Raw genomic sequence first — 25026 nt, 5'->3', positions numbered from 1 at the left:
AATTCTACTCGACTCGCGAAACGTTTCCGGTGTTAATATTGTTCACTCTATGAAATAGATATTACCAAATGGCTTTCGTTATTATTTAAACTCGGCGCTATAATGGACCCGGTTATTCCTACCAGACGTCAGACATTTTATCGATCCGGACTATTTCTTCCTTCGCATGTACTTTCGATATTAAACTTCTAACGAATAGCCATTGCACGAGACGTTTTTCATAAAATTACACGAAGGAAACGGACAATTTATATACCCTATCAATTGGATGCGGAAATGATTGAATTGATCATACTAAATATCTGTTGAAGACAAAACCGTGGATTAGAAATAAATAATGTTTCCAGAATTCCTTTTATCGATTTTATTTCTTCTCTTTGCATGTACTTTCGATATTAAACGTCTAAAAAATAGTCACTGCATAAGACATTTTTGACAAAATTAAACTAAGGAAACGGCCATTTTATATACACTATAAATCAGATACGGCAATAATTGAATTGATCATATTAAACGTCTGTTGAAGACAAAACCGTGGATTAAAAATAAATAATATTTCCAGAATTCCTTTTATCGATTTTATTTCTTCCATTGCATGTACTTTCGATATTAACCAGTTAGCTGTTGCGACCTCCTTGAAAAATGTGTACCTAAATTGCGTCGCAAAAATTAAGCGACGACGAGTATGCTCGTCGAACACAGAGTATGTGTGGTTGTTATAATGTGGAATTAAGTAATATGGGATATATCTTGACGTTTACAATACTTCTTGACGATTGAAGTTTACGAACACCTATATTTTAGTTTTCACTAACTTTACAATTTAAACAGCAATTTCTAACTACTTTTCACGCATGACGAGTGTACTCGTCATAGCACAAAATGTTGCCATTTCTTCATGACGAGTACACTCGTCGAAAACAGCTAACTGGTTAAACGTCTCCCATGTAGCCAATGCATAAGACATTTTTGACAAAATTAAATGAAGGAAACGGCCATTTTATATACCCTGTAAATCAGATACGGCAATAATTGAATCGATCATACTAAATATCTGTTGAAGACAAAACCGTGGATTAGAAATAAATAATATTTCCAGAATTCCTTTTATCGATTTTATTTCTACCTTTGCGTGTACTTTTGATATTAAACTTCTAACAAATAGCCACTGCATAAGACATTTTTGATAAAATTAAACTAAGGAAACGGCCATTTTATATACCCTATAAATCAGATACGGCAACGATTGAATCGATCATACTAAACATTCGTTGGAGACAAAACCGTAGGTTAAAAATAAATAATATTTCCAGAATTCATTTGATCAATCTGAACTATTTCTTCCTTGGCATGCACTTTCGATATCAAGCTTCTAACAAATAGGCACTGCACAAGACATTTTTGATAAAATTAAACGAAGGAAATTATTGAATTGATCATACTACACGTCTGTTGAAGACAGAACCGTGGATTAAAAATAAATAATATTTCCAGAATTCCTTCCCGCAAAGCGTAGTAGCAGCGGTCGAAAGTTCACGAGTTCAGCGAGCCTCCCCTGAACACACATAGTTGCAGGGTTAATCACGGGTGTTTTTTTTTTTTCGTCTCCCCTGGCAGGCGTTCAGGTCACGCAATCATCGGCCGATGACGCGGCCCGCGAGGTAACGTTGTGTTAGTCGGCGGCTTCTACAACCGTGAAAGCGGCCATCACCAACTAGTCCCTAATTTCCCCCAATTTTTTTTTTAGGAGTGACAGATAATACACACAGGTGCGCGCGCGCACGCGCGCACACACACACACGCACACGCACACGCACACACGCACACAGAAACAAGCTGAAACGGAGAAGATTTGTGTGGTGCTCGACGGACGTACACGGTCGAAAGTCATCGCCTCGAGAATGTGCCCGGTTTATATGTGTGCGTTCCGCGGGAGATGTAAAACAGAGAAACGAAAAAACGGAAAGAAACAAAGGAAAAGATCAAGAGGAGAGACGCGGTTCTTGGGGCGCGACGTCCGATCGACGACGATCGACGACGATTGTCGTGTGTCGATCGTTGGCTAAGAACGTCCGTTTTCTCGACGTCACCCTGAGATTTATCTCTTCGAGAAAGAGAGAGAGAGAGAAATCTTCTCGCGCGTGCTGCTCGCTTCTGGAAAGGGAAAGTCCCTTTTCTCCGTTTTCTCGGGCCCTCGCGATCTCTAACGCCGGGCAGGTGTGCGGACGAAGAGGAGGAGGATCTCTCTCACCTGGAGATCCCTGCGAGATCTATCTCGCCGATCCTCTTTTTATTAACCGTGACACGGGGGAAACCGTCGTGGCGGAAACTCGTGGCGTAATATTCCGTCGCGATTAAACGATCGAATTACCGGGGAATCACCGTAAATTTCGACGGGGGCGTCGTCGGCGTCGGCGTCGCTCGTGATACGGGAAACTTTCCGCGGGGTAACTTCCTCCCGTTCAAGTTCTCCGGTACACGTTCTCCGCTCTCGCGAATAGAAATCGCATTAAGGCCGGCCCGGAGGACTTTTATAGTCGGCGATAAAAAAATTTATTGCCCCGGCACGTGACGTCCCGGGAACGAAGATAAATTTCTTGTTAGCAGCCGACGCGCGTGTCTGTGCCCGATGGCGAGGCTCGTGCGTCTCGCTCCGGTGATATTCTTAATTGCGAGATCGAATTAACGTTGGTGGAAAAGAATGACAAACAAAAAAAAAACAAATATGTACGTTCGAACAGACTCCCGCGTCCGCGCCGCGTGCTTCCCGCGCGAAAATCCCCGTCGAACCTGGCCCGAAAAAAGCCCGAGAACCTCCCGAGTACCGCGTGCATCGAGAACTACCCTTTCGTTGCCGCCATCGATCCAGATCACTCGATCGAACGATCGACGAGCTCCCAGAGCGACAAACGAAATTCTCTTTCGCTTCGATAGCAAGTTAATTTTATACAGCGGGTCCGAAAAGTACAGCGAATTCTCGATATATGTCGTCAACGAGGGTCTTGTATCGTGCAGGGGACATAGCCGAGCCGTGTCACGTTTACCGAGGCCTCGTCGCGTATATTTTATAAATAATATTTGATTAAGTGTAGCTTGAAATTATTCCGTTTCGCAATCGTCGAAAAGATTTGACCTTTTAAAAACGGAACAGAACAGAATACCTCCAAATTTTTGTATACTTGAAAAAAGGGCGGAGAAGCTCCGGGCACCTCACGAGGTACACCCCGCGGCAGTGGGGACAATTCTGCGACGTTTATCCCACAGGCCTCGGCGACATGTACGGAGAAATCGCTGTATTCGAGTACTAGATTGAAAAATTGCCTGTGTTGAACACTAAACCTACCAAGCATAAACAGTATCTGATAAACATTGCCTTATAAAAATGGCAACCCTAAATTTCTTGAGATTGTCCGTAATTTTCCATATAATAAATGCTTGGACAAGGAAATTGATTCCACCACTTTCCATAAACGAATTTTCACAAGTTCAATAATTGTAAAATATAAAACCGGTCATTTGACCGTGGTAGGTTTAGCGTTAACACTAAACGTACCGAGCTGTAAATCTGACAACATGTTGCCTTATAAAAATGGCAACCCTAAATTTCTTGAGATTGTCCGTAATTTTCCATATAATAAATGATTGGACAAGGAAATTGATTCCACTACTTTCCATAAACGAATTTTCATAAGTTCAATAATTGCAAAATATAAAATCGGTCATTTGACCGTGGTAGGTTTAGCGTTAACACTAAACGTACCGAGCTGTAAATCTGACAACATGTTGCCTTACAAAACCGACAAGATTTAATTTACTTAGACTTTGCGCGGTTCTAATTGCGATGCGTGCTCCACCAAAGATATTTACTGAATCGTTCACTCACGAAAGCATCTTCATAATTTCGAAAATTGTCAAATAAAAACTCTAGAACCGATCGTTCGACCGGTGGTGGTGCGTTTAGTGTCAAACGGCGATTGGCTTCGTTGATAAATTTGAGATTTTCTTTCCACCGTGAAATCTTTTTCGAAAGAGAGTTTTCGTTGTGATCGCATCGCCAATCGTATGCGCGCGGCAACGAAAGGTCCGAGAAAGAGGACGGTAATGACTTTCGACTTGCGAACTATTCGTTAATCACGTCGGCAGCTCTCTGCCAGGATGGCCGGTGGTGAGACAGGGCCGTACCTAGAAAGTAAGCGTGATAATATTCGAGACGTTAAGCGTGGAAACGGCAGCTGCCACGTTCCACGGATTAAGCATCCGTGTGTTAGCCACAACAAAATTAGAGAAGATACAGAAGGAGAGACAGACAGAGAGAGATAGAGAGACACAACGGTGTACGTGTATCCCCGACATATAGAACACGAGTGAAGTGTTTTCGTGAAGTGTTCTCTGCGAGTGTGTTTCTGGTGTCCGAGAGTGTCGTCGCTCGCGCGCGCGCGAACACAATCCAAGGAGAAACGAAAAACAGAGACAGACAAACAGACAGACGGACGGACGGACAGACAGACAGACAGACAGACAGACAGACAGACAGACAGATAGATAGATAGATAGACAGACAGATAGACAGAGGAGAGAAGTTTGCTCGAGAGATAGGGAAAGAAAACAATCGGTGAATAGAGGAGTACTGGGTGAACGTGTCCGGAACCTATTCGAACCGGTATCTCTGCGTTTATTCCATCGAATGGGCGGCACAGATTGCTATGGCAGCTCTGCCGAGCGCCGCGCCGTTTAGGACAATTTATTGGAAATGCTCAAAATTTGCGCGACACTGCCAGTGAATTGTTTTGATAGACATTAGGTCGTCCCGTAAGCTCGTGGATATGTTTATATCATTCACCATTGAGAAGTAAAAACCGCAGGAATTTTATAGTGACGGTCTTTGCCGAAAAGGCCAGAAGAGGCCATATTTTCTTTTTAGAATTTAAATGGTGCAAGAACTTATGGGACGACCTGGTATTAACCCTTTGCCGTCTGAAGCGCCACTAAAAATTGTTGCGGCATTATTTCAAAGAAATTGCAGGAAATATTACAAGAAATATTTGTTACAAAAAAATTGTAATTAATAGATTGCTAAACGTTTAAATATTATATGTGGAAGTCGTGAATAGAATGAGAATATTCGAAGACGGAAGAAAAATTTAGTTTCGGAATTAGAATAGCGCTAAGTGCGAAGGGTTAGAAAGAGAAATTTGTGGAGCGAGAACTGATCGAATTTCATCGCGAATGACGAGCATATGCTGCGAGCATGTTCTAGCAGGGACACGTCCAATAGCTCGGCTAGTTGCAGGGAGAACTAGCCAAGCTTCTTCAGCCGGTTCTCGAGGCAAGAAGCAGGGGAGAGAGAAGCTTCCGGGGCCGGAACACGAGAAATAACGAGAACCATACTCTCGACTTTCTTGCGTCGATCGTACCGCCGGAAGTCCTCGAACTGTCGAGAGGAGGTGTTAGTTCTACGTGTGCAATTAGAAAAGGAGCAACGCGAGCCCGGAGAAAGAAAAGTTTCCGGGAGAAATAGGTTTTAGTTTGGTTAACGCTCGGAAAACGGAGAGGGGTGGGGGTAGTGCGAATTCGAGAGGAAAGTTCGCGAAAAAATGGCGGGACCGTCGAACGCTATTTTATTATTGGGTTGTCCGGAAAATTCCTGCCGATTTTTAACCCTTAGCACTCGAATGGCGACTGTAAGGCGCCCCTGAAAATTGCTGTATCGTTATTCAAAATATTTCTTACATTATTAAATTTGTTTGTATTTGATAAATTACTAAACATTTCGGTATTGTACGAGTAAATTGCACTATTTTTCTATGTATAACATGAAAAGAAGATATATGGAAGAGAAATATTCTAGGTCGGAAGAAGTATTTGGTTTTGGAGTTAAAATAGCTTCGAGTGCAAAGGGTTAAGGGAAACTCAAACGCGGTACTTTGAAATTTCGATATACATTTGTTGAGTTATTACAGGTGCCATTTTGTCCCATGATCTTTCGCCATCTTTCACGCGACTTGCGTTTCACGGCGAGAAACTTTTGAATGTGATTTTTCATGTCGACCAAAGAGTTAAAGTTTTTGTCATTATGGGAATTTTTTATTGACCTAAATGAGGTGAGAATCTGAGGCTGTAATGTTTGGTTAAAAGCTCCAACAGCTTGTGGAAGACAAAAGCATCGAATGCCTATAATGCACTCTCTTCCCTTCCATATTTAAGAGCGTGTAAAACTAACAAAAATTGATGTATCCTAATCAAACTTTTTTCTAAAAATGTCTGCAAGATCACCCTTTTCAGACTATGTACACGTTTGTTTTCAATCGTTCCGACATATCCAGACCTACCCTAATGGCACCTACAGAAAAACGAACTTTCCGGAGAACCCAATACTTTCATCGGGATTGTGATAAAAGAATACGCAAGAATTGATAACGTTTGGTTAACAAACTTTGGTTACGACGAACTATTATGAATCATTATTTTGGCCAATTTATATTACACTGGATACTTAACACTAGGTTCACGGGATATTTTTAATTCACGATTATTGAGATTGCGAAGATCCATCTACCGTGGAATTACTCAACAAACTTATTTCCTTAAGTGTACATATTATTCAAAAAATGGCTGAAAACTTTGATAGACACTATTCTCAATACCCACTTTTAATGTTCCGCAAACCTAGCGTTAAAGAATATTGATCATTTAAAATACAGTCTTCTCTCGACATATGTCGCAATCACCTGCCCCGATACTAATCACCGAACTATCCCCGGCAGAGAAGCGTAAACGTAAGGGTCAGGTAGGACGTTCAGCGCGGTTCAAAGAATAGTATCTCCTAGACGATATACGTCGCGGGAAAGTGCCGCGAGGTTGACATATATCGAGCAAAACACTGTATTCGCAGTCGGAATATTCAAAATTGATTTCGAAACTTTTTTGACAACTGGCAGAGTCGTTTAAATAAATCAGAATTGTCGAGATCGAGACGCGAAGGGAGCGGGATCGATGTTTAATTGGCCGCGCAAGTTCCACGGAACTTTCGCTCTCCTCGCAGGTATTCTTCAGCGGAGGCACACACACACACACACACACACACACACACACACACACACACACACACACACACACTCACACACACACATACACACCTCCGAAGGTCGTCTGGCTCGAAACCCCGGTTCAAATTCGGACGGGAGCAATCTCCGGCGCGGCTCCATCCGTCATAATCATTCTCCCAGACCCCCGGGGGACCTCGACGTTTCTGTTCCAGCTCGGAACCATTCGCTGCTCTCAATCTGCGCGCAATCCCTTCGTGGGAATTCCGAGAAGCGTCGCGAGAGAGAGCGAAAGGGAGAATGAGAGAGAGAGAGAGAGAGAGGGGGGGGGGTGGCCGCGGACCTTCCATTCAATTTGTAGCGATGGTAAAAGCTTCGGTGTGGGTACCGTACACTCGGCGACAAAATAATAGTACACCCCTGGATTTCTAGTGCTTCCCGAAAGTGGAGCAGAGAAATTTGCACAAGCCGCACGCGGCTGCAACGGAACTGTGATTTTCGGTCGAACGAGATTGGGCGAATGCTCTCTGTGTCATCAGTGGGAGATGAAGATCTCCAAACTAGGCAAATCCAACCCTTTCGACGTCGTGGGACAATGGCAGATCGTGTAAAAGTAACGAGCAGACTGCGGGTCTTTATGCGAAAGAAAACTTTTCAGTTGCAGGAGACGCGGAAGCAAGATGGAAATTTATTTCTTCCGTCAGTCATCTTGAGAAGATGGAAATAGTGGATGTTCTGAAATTCTTTCAATCTTTTTACCAGTTCAAGTATAGCCGCCCATTCAATTTTATCGTAAATGAATAAAATCCGCAGTCTAGCAATGAGGTATTAAATAAGGAGACAGTAATAATAAGTAATGAATGGACTGCGGATCTTTATGCGAAAGAAAACTTTTCGGTTGCAGGAGACGCGGAAGCAAGATGGAAATTTATTTCTTCCGTCAGTCATCTTGAGAAGATGGAAATAGTGGATGTTCTGAAATTCTTTCAATCTTTTTACTAGTTCAAACAGCGCCCATTCAATTTTGTCGTAAATGAATAAAATCCGCAGTCTAGCAATGACGTATTAACCCTTTGCACTGGCAGGGCCATTTTAACTCGAAAACGAAACATTTCTTCCGACCTAGAATATTTCCCTTCTACATATACGTTTACTCGTGATTCACTCGTACTGAAACGTTTAGTAATTGATTAAATACAAACAAATTGAATAATGCGAAAAATATTTTGAACAATCATACAGCAATTTTTAGTGACGCCTTGCAGTCGCCATTCGAGTGGTTTAATAAGGAGACAGTCTTTCAGAGAAGGGGGTCTCTCTACTCTCAGAGTATAAACTTTGAAGAATAATCAGCAACTAATTCACGAGATATCGTGGCAGCCTGGAAAAGTTCTGGAAATCGTAACTGAAATAAAGATAATTGCACAAAAATCACACGAAGCGCTTCTCACCTACAGTAACGCAACAATTTTCTATCTCAAACTAAACGAGATTAGGCACCCCTTAACACTAGATTTACCCGTCAAAATGACGGGTTTTATGTTCTTCAATTTACAGTTATTATGATTGCAAAAATGCATTTATACGAAATTTATTTAACACATTTATTCAAAGCCTGCTAAAAATCTGCCTGAATGTATTCTCGGTATTTTTATAAAATATTCCAAACTAGCCACTGTTAGTGCTCCGTAAATCTAGTGTTAAACAAACTGCCAATTTTCCCTTTTGTAGTTTTCTCGCTCCGAGATGTGGACATTTCTAAAAAAAACAAAAAAAAAATTCGTTTCTGCTCCAGGTAAAAGTTCGTAAAAATGGCGGTGGTTGCGTACTGCTTGAACTTTCTTTTGTTCGCCAGTAGTGTGGCAGGCTCGAGACACTAAAAATTCAGGGGTGTCCCATCAGTTTGTCGCTCGGTGTAGATGCCACTGGGACGGAGAGGAACAGAGTAGTAACGGTTGGAGGACAGACGGAGAGAGAGAGAGAGAGAGAGAGAGAGAGAGAGAGGTGATCTCCGATCGAAAGGGGGGAGCCATAGAGAGCGAGAGGACATGCAACCGCGTGGCGGCAGGTGTAGTCACGAACAACAAGCGTCGGGGATATCGCTCGCGCGTGTTCTTCGGTGAAAAGCTCGCGTACATGGTTGGCTCTCGGCGATGAATCATGGCGCAGAAACGTCGGCGACGGTGGTCGAGGACACGTACAGGGTTGAGAGAGGCTTATAAGAGACGTACGAACAGACACAGGCGTTTAAGACAAGGCAGAGACAGGCAGAGACAGGTACAAAAAAAGTGAACGTGAAACAAGAACAGAGAGAGAGAGAGAGAGAGAGAGAGAGAAAGAGAGAGAGAGAGACAGAGAGTATAGAGAAAGAGAGTCAGATAGAGAGAAAGAGAAGAGTAATAGAAAATGTGGTAGAGAGATTAAGAGAGAAGAGAGAAGAGAAAAAAAGGACGCTGTCGTTCGGTTAACAAAAAAAAAAAAAAGAAACGGCACAGCGATCCGTATTATATCGGCGCTTTTAGGTATTCTTGTAATTAGAGACAAAGAAAAATAAGACATTAAGTAGTGGTGTTGGTCATTACCGTTCGGGTCCGGGGCAATCGGGTACAATGATTGAGGCTTTGTACTGTCGGGCCGTGGTGGTTGGTGGTTGGTTCATTGGTGGTTGGTTGGTGGTTGTTGTCGATTGTTGGTAGGGTGGTCCATTTGCCGATCGAGTCAGGGTCCGTCGTTCCGGGCAGGGCAACGGCAGGGCAACGGCAGGGCAACACACCAGGGGGGCAACGCCGGGGTTGGGGCGGGGCCAGGGCACAAACCATCAACCAAGTTAGACATCGCGTCTCTCACGGCTGGATTAATGTCGCGGCTTAATCGTCTAATTAACCCCTCCCTCCCCCCACCATCTCCACCCTCCCGTTTCCGCCGTATGCACGGACCGGTCGGTCTTCTCCCTACGACCATCTCTCTTATCATTGTCGTTTCGCCTAAGTCCAATCCGGAAACCCATGTTTCAGCTTCCCTAGATTCGCGCCCAGGGCTGGAGAAATGTTTGCGCGCTGACACTTTCGCGAACGTCCGCGAATGTCGTCGAATATGGTCAAACGCGTCGCCACAGTGGTCTGAGAATGCGATTTTACTGACCAAAAATCAATTTTTGAAAAAGTTTTTTGCTATACAGTAACGAAACACTCGAAACCTTCAAAATCCAAAATATTAATCATTTCGAAGAATTGTGGAATCGAGGGTAACCTTTTGAATACAGAGGATACAGAATCTAGAGGACGTCCTCGACTGTCAATAAATCGGTGAGATCACAAAAACGAGAATAAATAATAATAATAAATAATAATAACTAAAATATAATCAACAAAATGTGGATATGTGTGTCTCTTTAAAGCGAATTTCGCAAACTCTATGTGCACAGTATTGAATCCGCCATTTTGAGTTTTTGGTATCAGATTCGTTGTCAGTGACCTCAAAAACAAGTGATTACCAACTCTCAGAAAGTTCCAATGACATTTGGATTTTTGGCCATTAAAATCGCGTCCTCGGACCACTATGCGTCGCTCATCAACCGCGAAGAACAGTGAATTCTCGATATATGTCGCGTATTATACAGGAGACACAGCCGAGTCGTGTTACGTTTACCGAAGTCTCTTCGTGGCCCCTCCATGGCGGTACACCACGGTAGTGGGGATAATTCCGCGACGTTTATCATCCGTGCCTTGGCGACATATACAGAGAAATCACTGTAATTTTGTTACTGAAGAGTCGGTTGGAAAATAATTGCGATTTCTATCCGCTGATCAAGATGAAAAATGAGAATAACATTTCTCTCGAATTGGGAAACGAAGTGTACAACTATGAAATTCAAGAGGAAAAACCGCAATTATTTTGTCGCGAACGCAGCAACAAATGCGGGTGAACGGATATGGACCGCGTCTGCCGTTAAAAATCGATGTCTCGTGACTTTCTCGGGTCGGAAACATGGACGTAATTAATCGGCGGAAGGAGATCGAACCGTATCGTTAAATCGCGCGCAGGACAGAGAAACGGAACTGCGTTAACTACTGTCGGGAATCAGCCCCGCCATTTCCGCGTTCCCGTAAATATCCCGAGAACCCTTTCGGAGACGTCTGTCCCGCCGATGGCCCAGGTCAATCGGGGTCAGTTCAACCGAAACGGCTAATGGAAGGGACGCTTAATAATTAACGCGTGCGATCCCGCGAGTCGCACGAAACTTCCCCCCACCCCCCGAAACTCGACGATCGAATTACGCGTAGATCGACTGCGATTTCTCGAAGAGACTCCGCCGATGATCGCGACGGGCGAACGTGCCAAGTGTGTCACTTGCAAATATTTCTCCGACCCCGTAGGCTCGCTTTCAATGGGTCGCATTAAAATCACCGACACCGATTTCACCGACACCGGCCTTGACCGACAACAATATTAATCGGCAAACAACACTCGCCGTCTCTTCCCCGTACGCGTTTCGAAAGATCTTCCACATGATCGCACAGATTGAACAAACGCAAAATATATGTAATTTCTCAAATCTGATTCTCATTCAGCGTTATTCTCGATATATGTCACCAAAACGGTTCTTGCCAGCGTCAAATATCGTCCAGGAGACCACCTCGTGGCACCTAATGGGGTATACACCCCGCAATTGTGGGGATAACTCCGCGACATTTATCGTCCAGGTCTTGGCGACATATATAGAGAAATCAGTGTATACTACTCCGCGAATTCTAATCTCGATTACCATGCGAAAACAACAGAAGTCGAGCATCTTTAATTCAGTGGTTTTCCCTAGCTAAGGAAAGGTTTTCCCTAGATGACTCCGCGACATTAATCGTCGAGGTCTTGGCGACAAATATAGAGAAATCACTGTATACTACTCCGTGAATTCTAAACTCGAAAACAATCTTTAATTCAGTGGTTTTCCCTAGCTAATTCCGCGACATTTACCGTCCAGGTCTTGGCGACATATATAGAGAAATCAGTGTATACTACTCCGCGAATTCTAATCTCGATTACCATGCGAAAACAACAGAAGTCGAGCATCTTTAATTGAGTGGTTCTCCCTAGCAACTGCAAACGATACGGGACAACAGTCGGACGCTGTCAAAGTTGTTGCCGGTCATGATTGTTGGTAAACGCATTGTCGTCGGCGACTACCCCGTCGGTGGAAACAGCGAGAGCTTTGTCGGTAATTTGAATGGAGCCCTTCGCGAAGATCAAAGTCCCCGAAAGCGGCGCACAATTCCCCATTAGTTCAACGACGGACTACTCAGCCCCCGCAGGGAGCTCGCTGCCAAAAGTTGGGACACGGCCGAGAGTATTGTTTTCCCCCAGGAGAAACTGTGCACCTTTTCTCGCGAGGCGCGACACATTTTCCTCGGATCTCTCCGCCGTTGCATCCACGCGTGCCTGACGACACCTCATCCACCTTGGAGGTGCGCTGCAGGCAGGTGCGTGTCACCTACGAATCTCGGGCAGCGTCGGGTCGCGTCGCACGCGTCGCACGGTGAAACTCAGGCAAACGAATGGGTCTCTGTCGACCGATTATTTACGACCGGGGACAGGGTCGAGTGGGAGGGGGGTTCGCCCGGTTCGCGTTCGGTTAATTTCACGCGCACCAGGCACCCGAGAACGTCGCTGATCGCGCCGATATTTATGGCCTCCTTTGTGTGCATCTCGAACGCAGTTGCACGACGCTGCCTCGTAGACGAACCGGCCATGAATCTCGATAGTCGTCGAACGGCTCCGATCGTAAACTCCGCGTCAGAACGGTTCAACCCCTCGGCCACGAGCGACCATCTTGTCTCTCATATACCAGCACGCGAGAGTATTTCGAATATGGTATACATAAGGTGTGTTCGTGCTATCACGGTTTTTCTTGCAAAAATTTGTCATCAGCATTTCACAAATTCTCCAGGACCGCGATCGTTGCCGAGGAGTTGAAGACATCCGCGAACGATCCGTTTTCTCCCGCGAAGTTTAAAAAGTTATGCGAACGCGTCGAATCCACTCGACTTCCTGCCCCGGTCGCGCTCGAGACGTCTCTCTTGCCTGCGTCCCATCGTGCGAAACGGAAAGGGTCCCCGGGCGTTACGAAGAGAGAGAAAAAAATTAGAAAAAAAAAAAAAAGACAACAGAACAATAATAAACAAACAGTGTGTACGAGAGGGAGGCGGTGTACGATCGAGCTTTCGAGCTCGCGTTTTGCGGCTGTTTCGGCCGAGAATCGGTGGAGCTTTTTTGTCGTTGTGTCGAGCGATCGTTCGGACCGATCTCGTTGGATCGTTGGACGCACGATCGCCGCGGAATTCATATCATTCGCCTAAGCGGTTTGTTCCACGACCGCGAAGCCGTTACCCGAGCGAGAAATAATCGCGGATCGAGGCTGGGCTTCCCCTTGTTCGTCCCGCGGACAAACGGTCACCGCCTCGCAGACCTACTTTCGTGGCGTTCCTTCGACCATTTGGTTCGTGCAGGGTGAGTCTCTCTCGACGGCGTGTCTCAAGGACAGTGAAAGAAATCCACGTGGAAAAACAATCGACGTTGCGCAACCCGAATCAAGCGACCAACCTCGTAAAGCCCGTTGCACGCCTCCGACCGGTGCCGAACAGGTCATTCTACCGTAGGTTATGTTCATCATCGATAAACACCGTCTAACTAATGAAAACACCTCTTCCCTCGTCGGGAACATCCGCCGGAAGAGTTTCCTCGAGTTCGATCTAGTTTCGCAAACAGGAATCCAAAATCTGGAGAATCTGAATCACAGAATCACAGGATCTCAAGATCTTGAAATTTTAAATACACCGGATCCAAAAAGTGTATTCGAATACAGTGATTTCTCGATATATGTCAACAACACGGGTCGTGCCAGCGACATATATCGTCCAGGAGACATAGGATCACAGAATCTCAAGATTTTGAAATTTTAAGAACACCGGATCCGAAAGGTATACTCGAATACAGTGAATATTCGATATATGTCAACAACACGGATCTTGCCAGCGACAAATATCGTCCAGGAGACACAGAATCACAGAATCTCAAGATTTTGAAATTTTAAATACACCGGATCCAAAAGGTATATTCGAATACAGTGAATACTCGATATATGTCAACAACACGGGTCTTGCCAGCGACATATATGGTCCAGGAGACACAGAATCACAGAATCTCAAGATTTTGAAATTTTAAATACACCGGATCCAAAAGGTATATTCGAATACAGTGAATACTCGATATATGTCAACAACACGGGTCTTGCCAGCGACATATATGGTCCAGGAGACACAGAATCACAGAATCTCAAGATTTTGAAATTTTAAATACAGTGGATCCAAAAGGTATATTCGAATACAGCGACTTCCCGATATATGTCAACAACACGGATCTTGCCACCGACATATATGGTCCAGGAGACACCCGTTACGTTTACACGGTCTTTCTCGACCTTCGTAACCTCGCACGAGGTATACCCCGCGGTAGTGGGTATAATTCCGCGACAATTATACTCCAGATCTTGGCGACATATATGGAGAAATCACTGTAACAACAAATATTAGAACAATATCATCGAACCCTCTACTTTTGCCACCCACTGTTCATTTTTCAGATATATTTACATGTTACAGCAATTGGAAAACTTGAGCTGATTGCTGTACAGTCTCTCTAAAAAAATTTTTGAGAGTGTTGTACGTAGGTCTGCTGTATCTGTTTGTTCAGCAGGAAATGATCTAACGATTCCGTTAACGGATTCGAGCTCGAACTCTAGGGGAACTGCTCTCGGTGAATATTGTAGAGTGAAATTCATGTTGGACGATGTTGTTGAATCGGACTCGAGATCTTAGGGTACGGACATTGAGAATGAATTCGGAGCAAGTGGGGAACGGGCTTTACTGGTCGCCACACGAGCCGCATCGTTGATCGAGCGTTCAGGGTCGGATGCAGCAGCGTATCACGCCCACGTGCTCTCCGGTATGACGGTCGCTTCGGATGCGCGTTACGCGGTCGTCTATAATCGACTCCGTGACGATCGATCGTGAAAAGCGAAGAGAGAAGATATTAGATATGCATATATACATATAATATAAATATAAATATATATATATATTTCATATATAATATATCGCATGGAAAACAAAAAGATAAAAAAAGAAAAGAAGGAAATGAACGTTGGTCGCGTGCGGGTCCCGTAATTGCGGGAGACGAAGGAAACTTTCCCAGTTCAGGAACCAAATGTGTGAGACGACAGCGTATCGTACGTGCGTGGAATAATGGCTGTCATGAAACGATACGAGAGATAGGAATCATTTAACTGTCCGCGCGAGAGATCCTCTTAACGATCTGGGAAACAGAAAAACAAACAAAAGATTCGAATTAAGTTAACTTCTTCCATCCACACACGTGTCTCTCGGAACTTCCCCTGAGTGGCAGGTAATCGGAGCCGCGGGATCGATCGATCGATCCTTCGGCGTGGACCGCCGATATGTATCGGGGGAGGGGGGTCGTCGGTCGACTCCTGCCTGTGGTATCAGCCCCGATATAATTTTCGCTCGCAAGCAGATCGGTGCGAGAATCCGCGGCGGTCAAGAAGCTCGTGAAAATACTAATCGCAAGCGTGTAAACCCGCGGATGACTTCGCGCGGGCAGTCCCCGTTGCGCATTGTTCAACGTTCGTTAATGTTCAGTCTCTCGCGAGCTTCTTCGCGCCGTGACATTTGCTCGGTATACGTTTCTCCGTCTTCTTCTTCTTCTCTGTCTTCGACTAGCCGCGAAGACGAGCCAGCGAGAAACAGAGAGAACGAGAAGACGGGACGTGTAATCGAGAAACGGATGTAGCAACAGCTTACCTGACTTCTCAGTTTGGTGATATTCTGGCCACCCTTGCCGATTATCGAACCGGCCACCTGAAACAAACAATTGTTATGTTACGAACGATTATTATGTTACATCTTGGAATTAATCGTTCTCGCTTACAAACGATCGACAGGTCGAGTCGAGTTATGGACCGTAATTGCTCGAACTCTCTTGCACTTTACAACCTCTTAGGGGAAGGAGAAGGTATGTACAGGGGATCCAAAAAATATTTCTACACTTTCGACTTTCGAAAAATTGTGATAATTTGGACTGGAGCTTCCACTTTCGCAAATCAGTGCTCATTTTCCTCTAAGATATTTTCAGCGGGGTATACTCCGCGGTAGTGGGGATAACTCCGCGACATTTATCGGCCATGCCTCGGCGACATATATAGAGAATTCACTGTATATGACATAGCACGTGTAACCACTTCTATTTCATAAATTGAACAGCCCCTTAAAACAATGCAACAGTTTCACATTTTTGAGATTACAATTTTGCCGATTTTCTCGTCGACCCATGCCTCGGCGACATATATAGAGAATTCACTGTATATGACATAGCAGGTGTGGCTATTTTTATTTCATGATTTGAACAGCCCCTTAAAACGATTTGACACTTTTACAATTTTACAATTTTGCCGATTTTCTCGTCTACCCATGCCTCGGCGACATATATAGAGAATTCACTGTATATGACATAGCAGGCGTGGCTAATTTTATATCATAAATTGAACAGACCCTTAAAACAGTGCAACAATTCTACATTTTTGCGATCACAATTTTGCCGATTAAAAGCCGATTTTCTAGTTGTCCCATCCCTCGGTGACATATACAGAGAATTCACTGTATATGACTTAGTAGGTGTGGCTATTTTTATTTAACAAATTGAACAGCCCCTTAAAACAATGCAACAATTTTACAATTTTGCCGATTTTCTCGTCGCCCCATGCCTCGACGACATATACAGAGAATTCACTATATATGACGTAGCAGGTGTGGTTATTTTTATTTCATAGATTGAACAGCCCCTTAAAACAATGCAACAATTTTGCCGATTCTCTCGTCGCTCCATGCCTCGGCGACATATATAGAGAATTCACTGTATATGACATAGCAGATGTAGCTATTTGTATTTCATAAATTGAACAGTCCCTTAAAACGTTGCAACAATTTTACATTTTTGCGATTACAATTTTGCCGATTTTCTCTTCGCCCCATGCCTCGGCGACATATACAGAGAATTCACTATATATGGCGTAGCAGGTGTGGTTATTTTTATTTCATAAATAGAACAGCCCCTTAAAACAATTTCACAATTTTGCCGATTTTCTCGTCGCCCCATGCCTCGGTGACATATACAGAGAATACACTGTATATGACGTAGCAGATGTAGCTATTTATATTTCATAAATTGAACAGTCCCTTAAAACGTTGCAACAATTCTACATTTTTGCGATTACAATTTTGCCGATTTTCTCGTCGCCCCATGCCTCGACGACATATACAGAGAATTCACTGTATATGACATAGCCAGGTATAGCCGCTTCTATTTCATAAATTGAACAGCCCCTTAAAACAATTTTACAATTTTACAATTTTACCGATTAAAAGCGGATTTTCTCGTAGCCCGAGGGTTCTGCAGGGTGATCGATGGACAGCGATATTTCATGGAGGCAGGGCGTCGCGATCGAGCCGAGATCAGAAAGTGCGCGCGTTAAGAGACGATCGATCTCGTCGGTACGAAAGCGGAGAGGCGAAGGGGTTAATCCGGGAGCGCGCGCGTTCCATTCTCGCTCCGTTCTTTTTGGTCGGTCTCCCCGGGGCGATCAATTTTCGTGGGAATCGAGGCGATCTCGGCCGAGAAACACCGGCCGGAAGGTCGATCGATTGTCGACGAGCGAGCGAGCACACCGCCCCGTGCGTTCCGGCGATTAGCGACGATAAGTCGCGTTGCGACATGGTTTTGCGAACGCTCGCCGGCCAGCGATAATTACATTCCGGCCGTGGTCCAAGATGTGTGTCGCGGGTACGCCGCCCGATCGCGAAACGAGGCGGCGCGATCTCCTCGCCGGTCGTCGATTTCCAGGGCCGATCGACCCTGACACACCGACAGTCCTTTTCCCGTGGATCCTGATTGCGTGGCCGTGCCGCCCAACAGGCGATCGACATTGTACCGAGTCGCTGGTGCGCGACCGCTCCGATCGCGATCGAGAGAGGGAGAGTCGGCTCGAGAGATCTCATCCAAGGAGAGGATCGGGCCCGGACAACCGGAACGCAATGGGAGAACGTCAAAGGACTTCTTCTCCTTTGTCCGAATTTTTTCCAGTCCGGAACAATGATCGATCTTTGATGCGGATCTTATTGTTTGAAGATCCGTGGCACCTGTTTGCAATGAGTCGGCTGGATCAGGTTACCAATCATATTCTATGATGAATACTGGTAGGTTTTAGAAGACGTTAATCCATTGGTGCACCCTATCAATCGATTACAGTGTTTACTCGGTATATGTCTCAAAAATCTAGCCGATAAAAGTCACATAACTATCCAAACTCCCGCGAGGTATACCCTGTGAGTGGCCAAGAAGCTCGTGACCTCGGTCGCCGAGGTGTATAAAGATCAAAGAATAGTATCTCCTGGCCGATATGTGTCCCAAAGGCCTAGCCGATAAAAGTCCTACAACTATACCCACTGTCGCGAGGTATAAGAAGTTACTGGAGTGCAAGGTCGCGTGGATCAAAGAATAGTATCTAAAGGCCAATTAGTGTCAGTGGCCAGATCCGTGTTTTGGACAAATATCGAGTAAAAACTGTTGTAATCTCTTCGTGATAAAGTACTCTTGCAAATTCGATAAGGCACTTTTTGAATCCCTAAGTTGAAGTTCATTTCCAACAAACTGCAGCCAACCAGCCTGTAGACGTTGATTTACTACTACATAATACCGCACGAATCCGACTTGAGCACAGGATTACCTAAATCCAGAAACTCGCAAACCACCTCAATGCAGATTTCACACCCACATATACATAGTATAGTAGGCGGCAGTAATTAATAGGTAAAGCAACAGCTCATAATGCAAAACACGGTTAGCAAACCATCAACCACCTTGCTAACTGTTTTGCATATTTCTACATATGCGCGAGCAACCTGCGTATAACAACGAGTTCAACAAAGCAGCTTTGACACCGATGGAAAGTTGAAGGAAACAACCTCTTATAACCATTGCAACGGAATTTTTTTTTTTTTTAATGCATTCTCTAGAAAAATGAACAATGTGAATTCCACCTTTTCAACAGTTTTGACGTGGAAGGTCTTACAGAGCAACATGAGTGCTGGCAGCGGATATTGCACAAAGAAGTATAGTTTGTGTAGCAACTTGCACCTTTGTTCATTGTTGAGGATCTGTCCCAACCAAATATCGCGTCGGTTCGCGAATCTTGACGGCTCTAAATGCGAATACAGTGAATTAATCGTAAACGAATTAACCAATATCGGTGAAACTTTCAGCATGGATATAATTTATTCAAGCGAATCAAGCACGTTTTTTAAATTTTCCATACAGGCTCAGATAAAAAAGCTAAAAAAACCAACTTTTACTATTTCTTTTGCGATTCCGACCAATTCAAACCTTTTTCAAAAATTTTTTACACCTCGTCTAATAAACTAATCTTTCTAACTTCTCAATAAAATTCAAGTCATTTCATCTAATTTTTAAAAAGTTATGTTGCTTTAAATAGTGTAGACTCAGTTTTGCTCGTTAATGGATATAATTTTTGGCCCACTTCTAACGCTTATATTACCAAATATCATAATCTCGTCAGCTCACGACCAGCGCGCGCTAGATTGAACCTTCCCCTTTCCAACAAGCCCTTTCCCCGGCGAAAAATATTCTCATACAAGTAAAACCATTTTTCGCCAATTTTGGTCGGTAACGTGGTCGCTCTACCTTACCGCGAATCCACAGAGTCTTGGCTCTCAAGAAGACATTTGTTCTTGCGAAACTTTTATACATTTAAAAATGTTTTTCAAATTTTATACTTCCTCAGAAAGTGTTCCGAAGGAACTGATAGTTTAGTTTAATAAACGCTCCATAAAAAATAACGAAAAATAAACAAGTTTTGTTATTGGATCGGTAGTGGTCTCCCGGTCTCACACCGATATACCCGACCCGTGTTATGCTTACACTCCTCGGCGACCGAGGTCACTCGAGCATTGCGCATAGTTCCGAGACTTTTATCGACTAGACATTTGTGACATATATAATTTTTGGCCCACTTCTAACGCTTGTATTACCAAATATCATAATCTCGTCGGCTCACGACCAGCGCGCGCTAGATTGAACCTTCCCCTTTCCCCGGCGAAAAATATTCTCATACAAGTAAAACCATTTTTCGCCTATATATTGGTCGGTAACGTGGTCGCTCTACCTTACCGCGAATCCACGGAGTCTGGGCTATAAAGATGCGCAGTCTAACTTTTTCCCTTGAAACGCGTCGACAGAAACGATCCACTGTTTCGAAAGAACAGCAGCGAGGAAGAAGAGAGAGGACCGTGTGGAATCGTTGGAATTTCCCTGGCGAAAGAAAGTCGAAGGAAACCCGATAACGGTCTGCCGAGCGTGGCGACAATGACCGGAAGAACGTGCTACTGCGAGGCTTCGGCGTTCGCCGAGCCAGGTTTTTACCGGTAGCGTTGATGCGTGGATGAAGAAACGAATGGAAAACACAGACGGCGGCTATCGCTCTCAGATGCCGCGGAAAAAGGACTTGCGGAGGACAACACACACACGCACACGTGCGGACGCATTGTGTGCCTTATCTGGCCGAAGAGAAGGCTCTTCTTCCGCGTCTCGTTTCGACGTCCAGAGAGAAAACAGACAGCCGGATCGTTATCTCCTTTCGCGGCGCGGTTGGGGGATCAATTTCTTGGAATTGAACCGCGCTTCTGCCTGTTCGGCGGATAGAAAACGAGCGTGCCCGTTCCCTGATTCATTAACCGACAGGAACACGGCGGTGTTCGGGGCCCGTTCAGAAATCCCTTTCGAAACTCTAAAAGCAGCCAGGAATTGGAAAGTACACGCTCAGTTTCACCAGAAGTTAGAAAGTACTCTAAGCAAGTTTCACCACGCGTCTGCCTTCGAATTTGCATAACAGACGACCCGTTAAATATTTGATCCTCCTCCTCGGGAGAGAGAGAGAGAGAATTCGACGGTATCTCGTCGACGCGCGCGTCGCATTCCTCTCTTTCCCGCGGAAGTTCGACAACCGTACGTGAAAAGTCGAGCTTTTGCCTTACCTTGCTGGGGATCAGTAGACGGAGTTCATCGTCACCCTGTCTGTAACGCTTGTGAGGACTTGTTGGTCCTCCAGAGCCTGTCATTGCGCCTGCATCAGCTTCTCTCTTCATTATTTCTGGAACACAAATCGGATATCGACGTTCAATCAACCCGCTCCTCTCCGTTTCGGACCTGTATCGGAATCGATAGTCGTCGATTCGAGGGCTCTCGAAGGCCAATCATCAAGTTCGCCAGCATCGAGACCGAGGTAGTAATTAACCCTCTGACTTGCATCGACATTGCTCGGCTTCGGAATCAGATTTGTCATCTGACTAGTAGATTGCGCGACGATCTTTATGCTCAGTAAAAATTGATAATTATCGATTAGAAGAGAGACAGAGAAAACTCGGCCGGAAACGACGCGGTCCGATTCGTAATAAACACCTAGAAACACGTCCCGCGCTCGCGTAACTGTCCGTTTGCGGCGGCCGTTCGTAATTCATTGTCCGTTAAATCGGCCGGTTCGATTTAATGGCGCGGATACTATGGGAAACTGATGGAACGCTCCCGCACCCGCTCGACGTATTTACGAGGGAACACGCTCGCCCCGGTTACGCCGCCTCTCGGCCGACTTATCGGAGAACGAGGATTCCCCGGTGACACAGAGACTCGATCGCTTCCGGTATTTTTGCCGCGGAACCCGGTCGCACGGAAACGGCCATTAATTCGGCCTGGACGGCGATATTTCTCGGCCGATACGCGTCACAAGAAATCCTCGAAACGCACGCGCCTGGCTCCGCGATTCATGGCGCAATTACGCCCCACCGAATTAACCCTTCGGGGACATAGACGCTTGTGTACCCTGAATTCTCTATATATGTCGCCGAGGCATCGCCGATATATGTCGCGGAATTATCCCCACTGCCGCGGAATATACCCCCAGTGGGGCCTATAATAGTCTAAGGCCGAATAGATCAAAGAATGGTATCTCCTGGACGATCTATGTCCGTGGCTGGACCCACGTTTTGGACATATATCGAGTAACTGTATTTGCTTATTCCGTATACGTGAAAGCACACGATCGTGCAAAACTATGAGCATGTAAGACCTAGAGTGGGAAAGTCAGACAAGAAAATATGAACCGACTATTAAAAGATAGCTAATACTGTTGGAATGTAAGTAAATATTATACTCTCGAGCTATGCGCCATCTAAGAGGATGAGTGAGGAAGTATGAATGTATAAGAGGAGAGAAAGATGAGAGTCGAAGTGAGCGAGAGTCGTTTTTCTGGTGTTCAAAATATAAGTATAGAAAGAGTAATATAATTGTTCATTCATTATAAAATATATATATATATATATATATATATATATATATATATATATATATATGTTACCAAAAGTTAACGAGTATAATAAATCAGCAAGGTCCCGGAATATCCCAACAAATACTATTAAAAGATATTAAAGAGAGCCGATAAATTTTTGAGGTTATTTTAGGAGACCAGGGCAGGTTGGTCCATGAGTATATATAGTGTATATAGTCATGACTAGACTGCGGATCTTTGTGCAAAAATATTTGCATTGACTGCAGGACACAGGAGCGAAATGAAAATTTCTTTCTTTCTTTAATTGATTTTAGTAGGCTAAAATCAATATGCTGGCGTCCTTGAATCTTTTTAATATGTCCACTGCTTTAAATGGCGCTTACCAATTTTTGTCATAAATGCATAAAATCCGCAGTCTAATCATGACGGACAGTTGCAGCGTTCCAAGTTTTCCGAGTCATTACGAACATGGTCGTGCGCAACTCGAATTAATTAATAAACGGCGACCTTCGTTTCAGTCGTAACGCTGGGTGATCTACGCGCTTCCAGCGAATTAACAAAGACCTGCCGATCCAATATTGACGCTGATCATCGGCTCAAAAAAAAAAATATTGAAAATTAATTTCAACAGCCCGGGGAACGCGCAAGCACGAGGGCGGATTCGAATTACGCGAAGTTGGCGAAGCCGGCGGCATAAATCATTAGGAGATCCCGAGGGCTATTGACGCGGGAAACGATATTATGTTTGTGTAGCGGTTTGAAAAGGGTCGGAAGTTCACGGTGTTCCCGGGGAAACGAGTGGAATTGGTTGACTCGCGCGAGCCACTGGGAAACGGGCGATAATTAGGCGAATTAGCCAGACGCCGGAGAAGAATGCGGTTGTAAACGATCGAGATCGTTCGCGATTTGTCTGCCGTTCGATCGAAATGTCAATTATCCCGGGAACGAGATCGCTTGATCGTTGTACCGGGTGTTCTTCGGTCGAATTCCAAACCGTAGACGTTACCGTTCGCGATCGCTTACTATGGCGCGTGGTATCCTAATCGCGCGTAGATCGTCGACCTCTCATCGATCATCCGGGTTAAGCTGTGCTCGCCAGAGGTTCCGCCCAAGATCGGTGGCCCGGTTTTAATAACTTCGTAATTAATGAGGTCAGACTGCACTTCGACCTAATCTCCTGATTTCTTACCGGACTATCTTTGCTAATTCTCCGTGTAACGTCCGCTGAGAAACAACGCCGAGTTTTCATCGCTCCTTTTGCCAGGGATTAGTTGCAAACTTTAGTACAATCCATAATAAAAGATCGAATGGTGCAGTATAATACTGGCGGTGGTGGTTAATCGCTGTGCGCCAACTATAGAGTCCGTAGACGATCTAATTCTGTGTTAGCAGCAGAATAGCGTATTTTTATATTCTTGATACTCGTCGCTGCACTGTAGTTTTTTTTTTAACGCTGGATTTACCGGACTCGTCGAAATGACCGGATTCTAATATTTTTAATTTAGGAATATTGAGAGTGCAAAGACGCAATCCATGAGGAATTATTTAACAAATTGATTTCTTTGTGTATATGTTATTTAAAAAAGGGCTACAAATTTTGATGGATACATTCACGTTATTTTTATAAAGATACGATTTTTGGTGCTCCGCAAACCTAGTGTTAAAGAAGAGTTACTTTACCCTACTGTTAGGAGGGCCCATAAGTAAGTCAATTATTTTGAAATCTAAAGCAAACTTTGTAGTGAATTCAAGTTTTTATTTCTTAATTTATTATATCATCCGGAGCACTATTTGGGGGGAAAAATATTAGGGGGGCCCCATGAGTGATCAATTATTTTGAAATCTAAAACAAACTTTGTAGTGAATTCAAGTTTTTATTTCTTCATTTATTATATCATCCGGAGCACTATTTGGGGGGAAAAATATTAGGGGGGCCCCATGAGTGATAAATTATTTTGAAATCTAAAGCAAACTTCGTAGTGAATTCAAGTTTTTATTTCTTAATTTATTATATCATCCGGAGCACTATTTGGGGGAAAAATATTAGGGTGGCCCCATGAGTGATCAATTATTTTGAAATCTAAAACAAACTTTGTAGTGAATTCAAGTTTTTATTTCTTCATTTATTATATAATCCGGAGCACTATTTGGGGGGCCCCATGAGTGATCAATTATTTTGAAATCTAAAGCAAACTTCGTAGTGAATTCAAGTTTTTAATTCTTAATTTATTATATCATCCGGAGCACTATTTGGGGGGAAAAATATTAGGGGGGCCCCATGAGTGATCAATTATTTTGAAATCTAAAACAAACTTTGTAGTGAATTCAAGTTTTTATTTCTTCATTTATTATATAATCCGGAGCACTATTTGGGGGAAAAATATTAGGGGGGCCCCATGAGTGATCAATTATTTTGAGGCCTGTCAGAGAGATCATAATCGCCAGCAGCAAACCTTCTGAACCAACGTTGACACTTGTTGACCTTCGATACATCTCCATAAACAT

The 25026-nt window shown here is 44.2% G+C and overlaps 1 protein-coding gene across 3 annotated transcripts in view; it reads right to left on the bottom strand.

Annotated features, from left to right (window-relative positions):
- Positions 1-25026, bottom strand: part of Hnrnp-k (Heterogeneous nuclear ribonucleoprotein K) — a 346733-nt gene that overhangs the window by 214547 nt on the left and 107160 nt on the right. For all 3 annotated transcript variants that reach the window (XR_013082338.1, XM_076788669.1, XM_076788668.1), the window contains exons 4-6: positions 21215-21330; positions 15914-15970; positions 9626-9669 (exon numbers count right to left, since the gene is read on the bottom strand). Coding sequence is in view for 2 of the 3 variants with exons in the window: in XM_076788669.1 (XP_076644784.1) it covers positions 9626-9669; positions 15914-15970; positions 21215-21325 (212 nt within the window). In the remaining variant the exon portion in view is untranslated. The remainder of the gene's footprint in view (positions 1-9625; positions 9670-15913; positions 15971-21214; positions 21331-25026) is intronic.

The sequence above is a fragment of the Halictus rubicundus genome, chromosome 5 (assembly GCF_050948215.1).
Source record: "Halictus rubicundus isolate RS-2024b chromosome 5, iyHalRubi1_principal, whole genome shotgun sequence".
NCBI classification, from domain to species: Eukaryota; Metazoa; Arthropoda; class Insecta; order Hymenoptera; family Halictidae; genus Halictus; species Halictus rubicundus.
The sequence above is the reverse complement of the archived record's forward strand: the minus strand, read 5'-3'. Positions and strand labels throughout refer to the sequence as shown.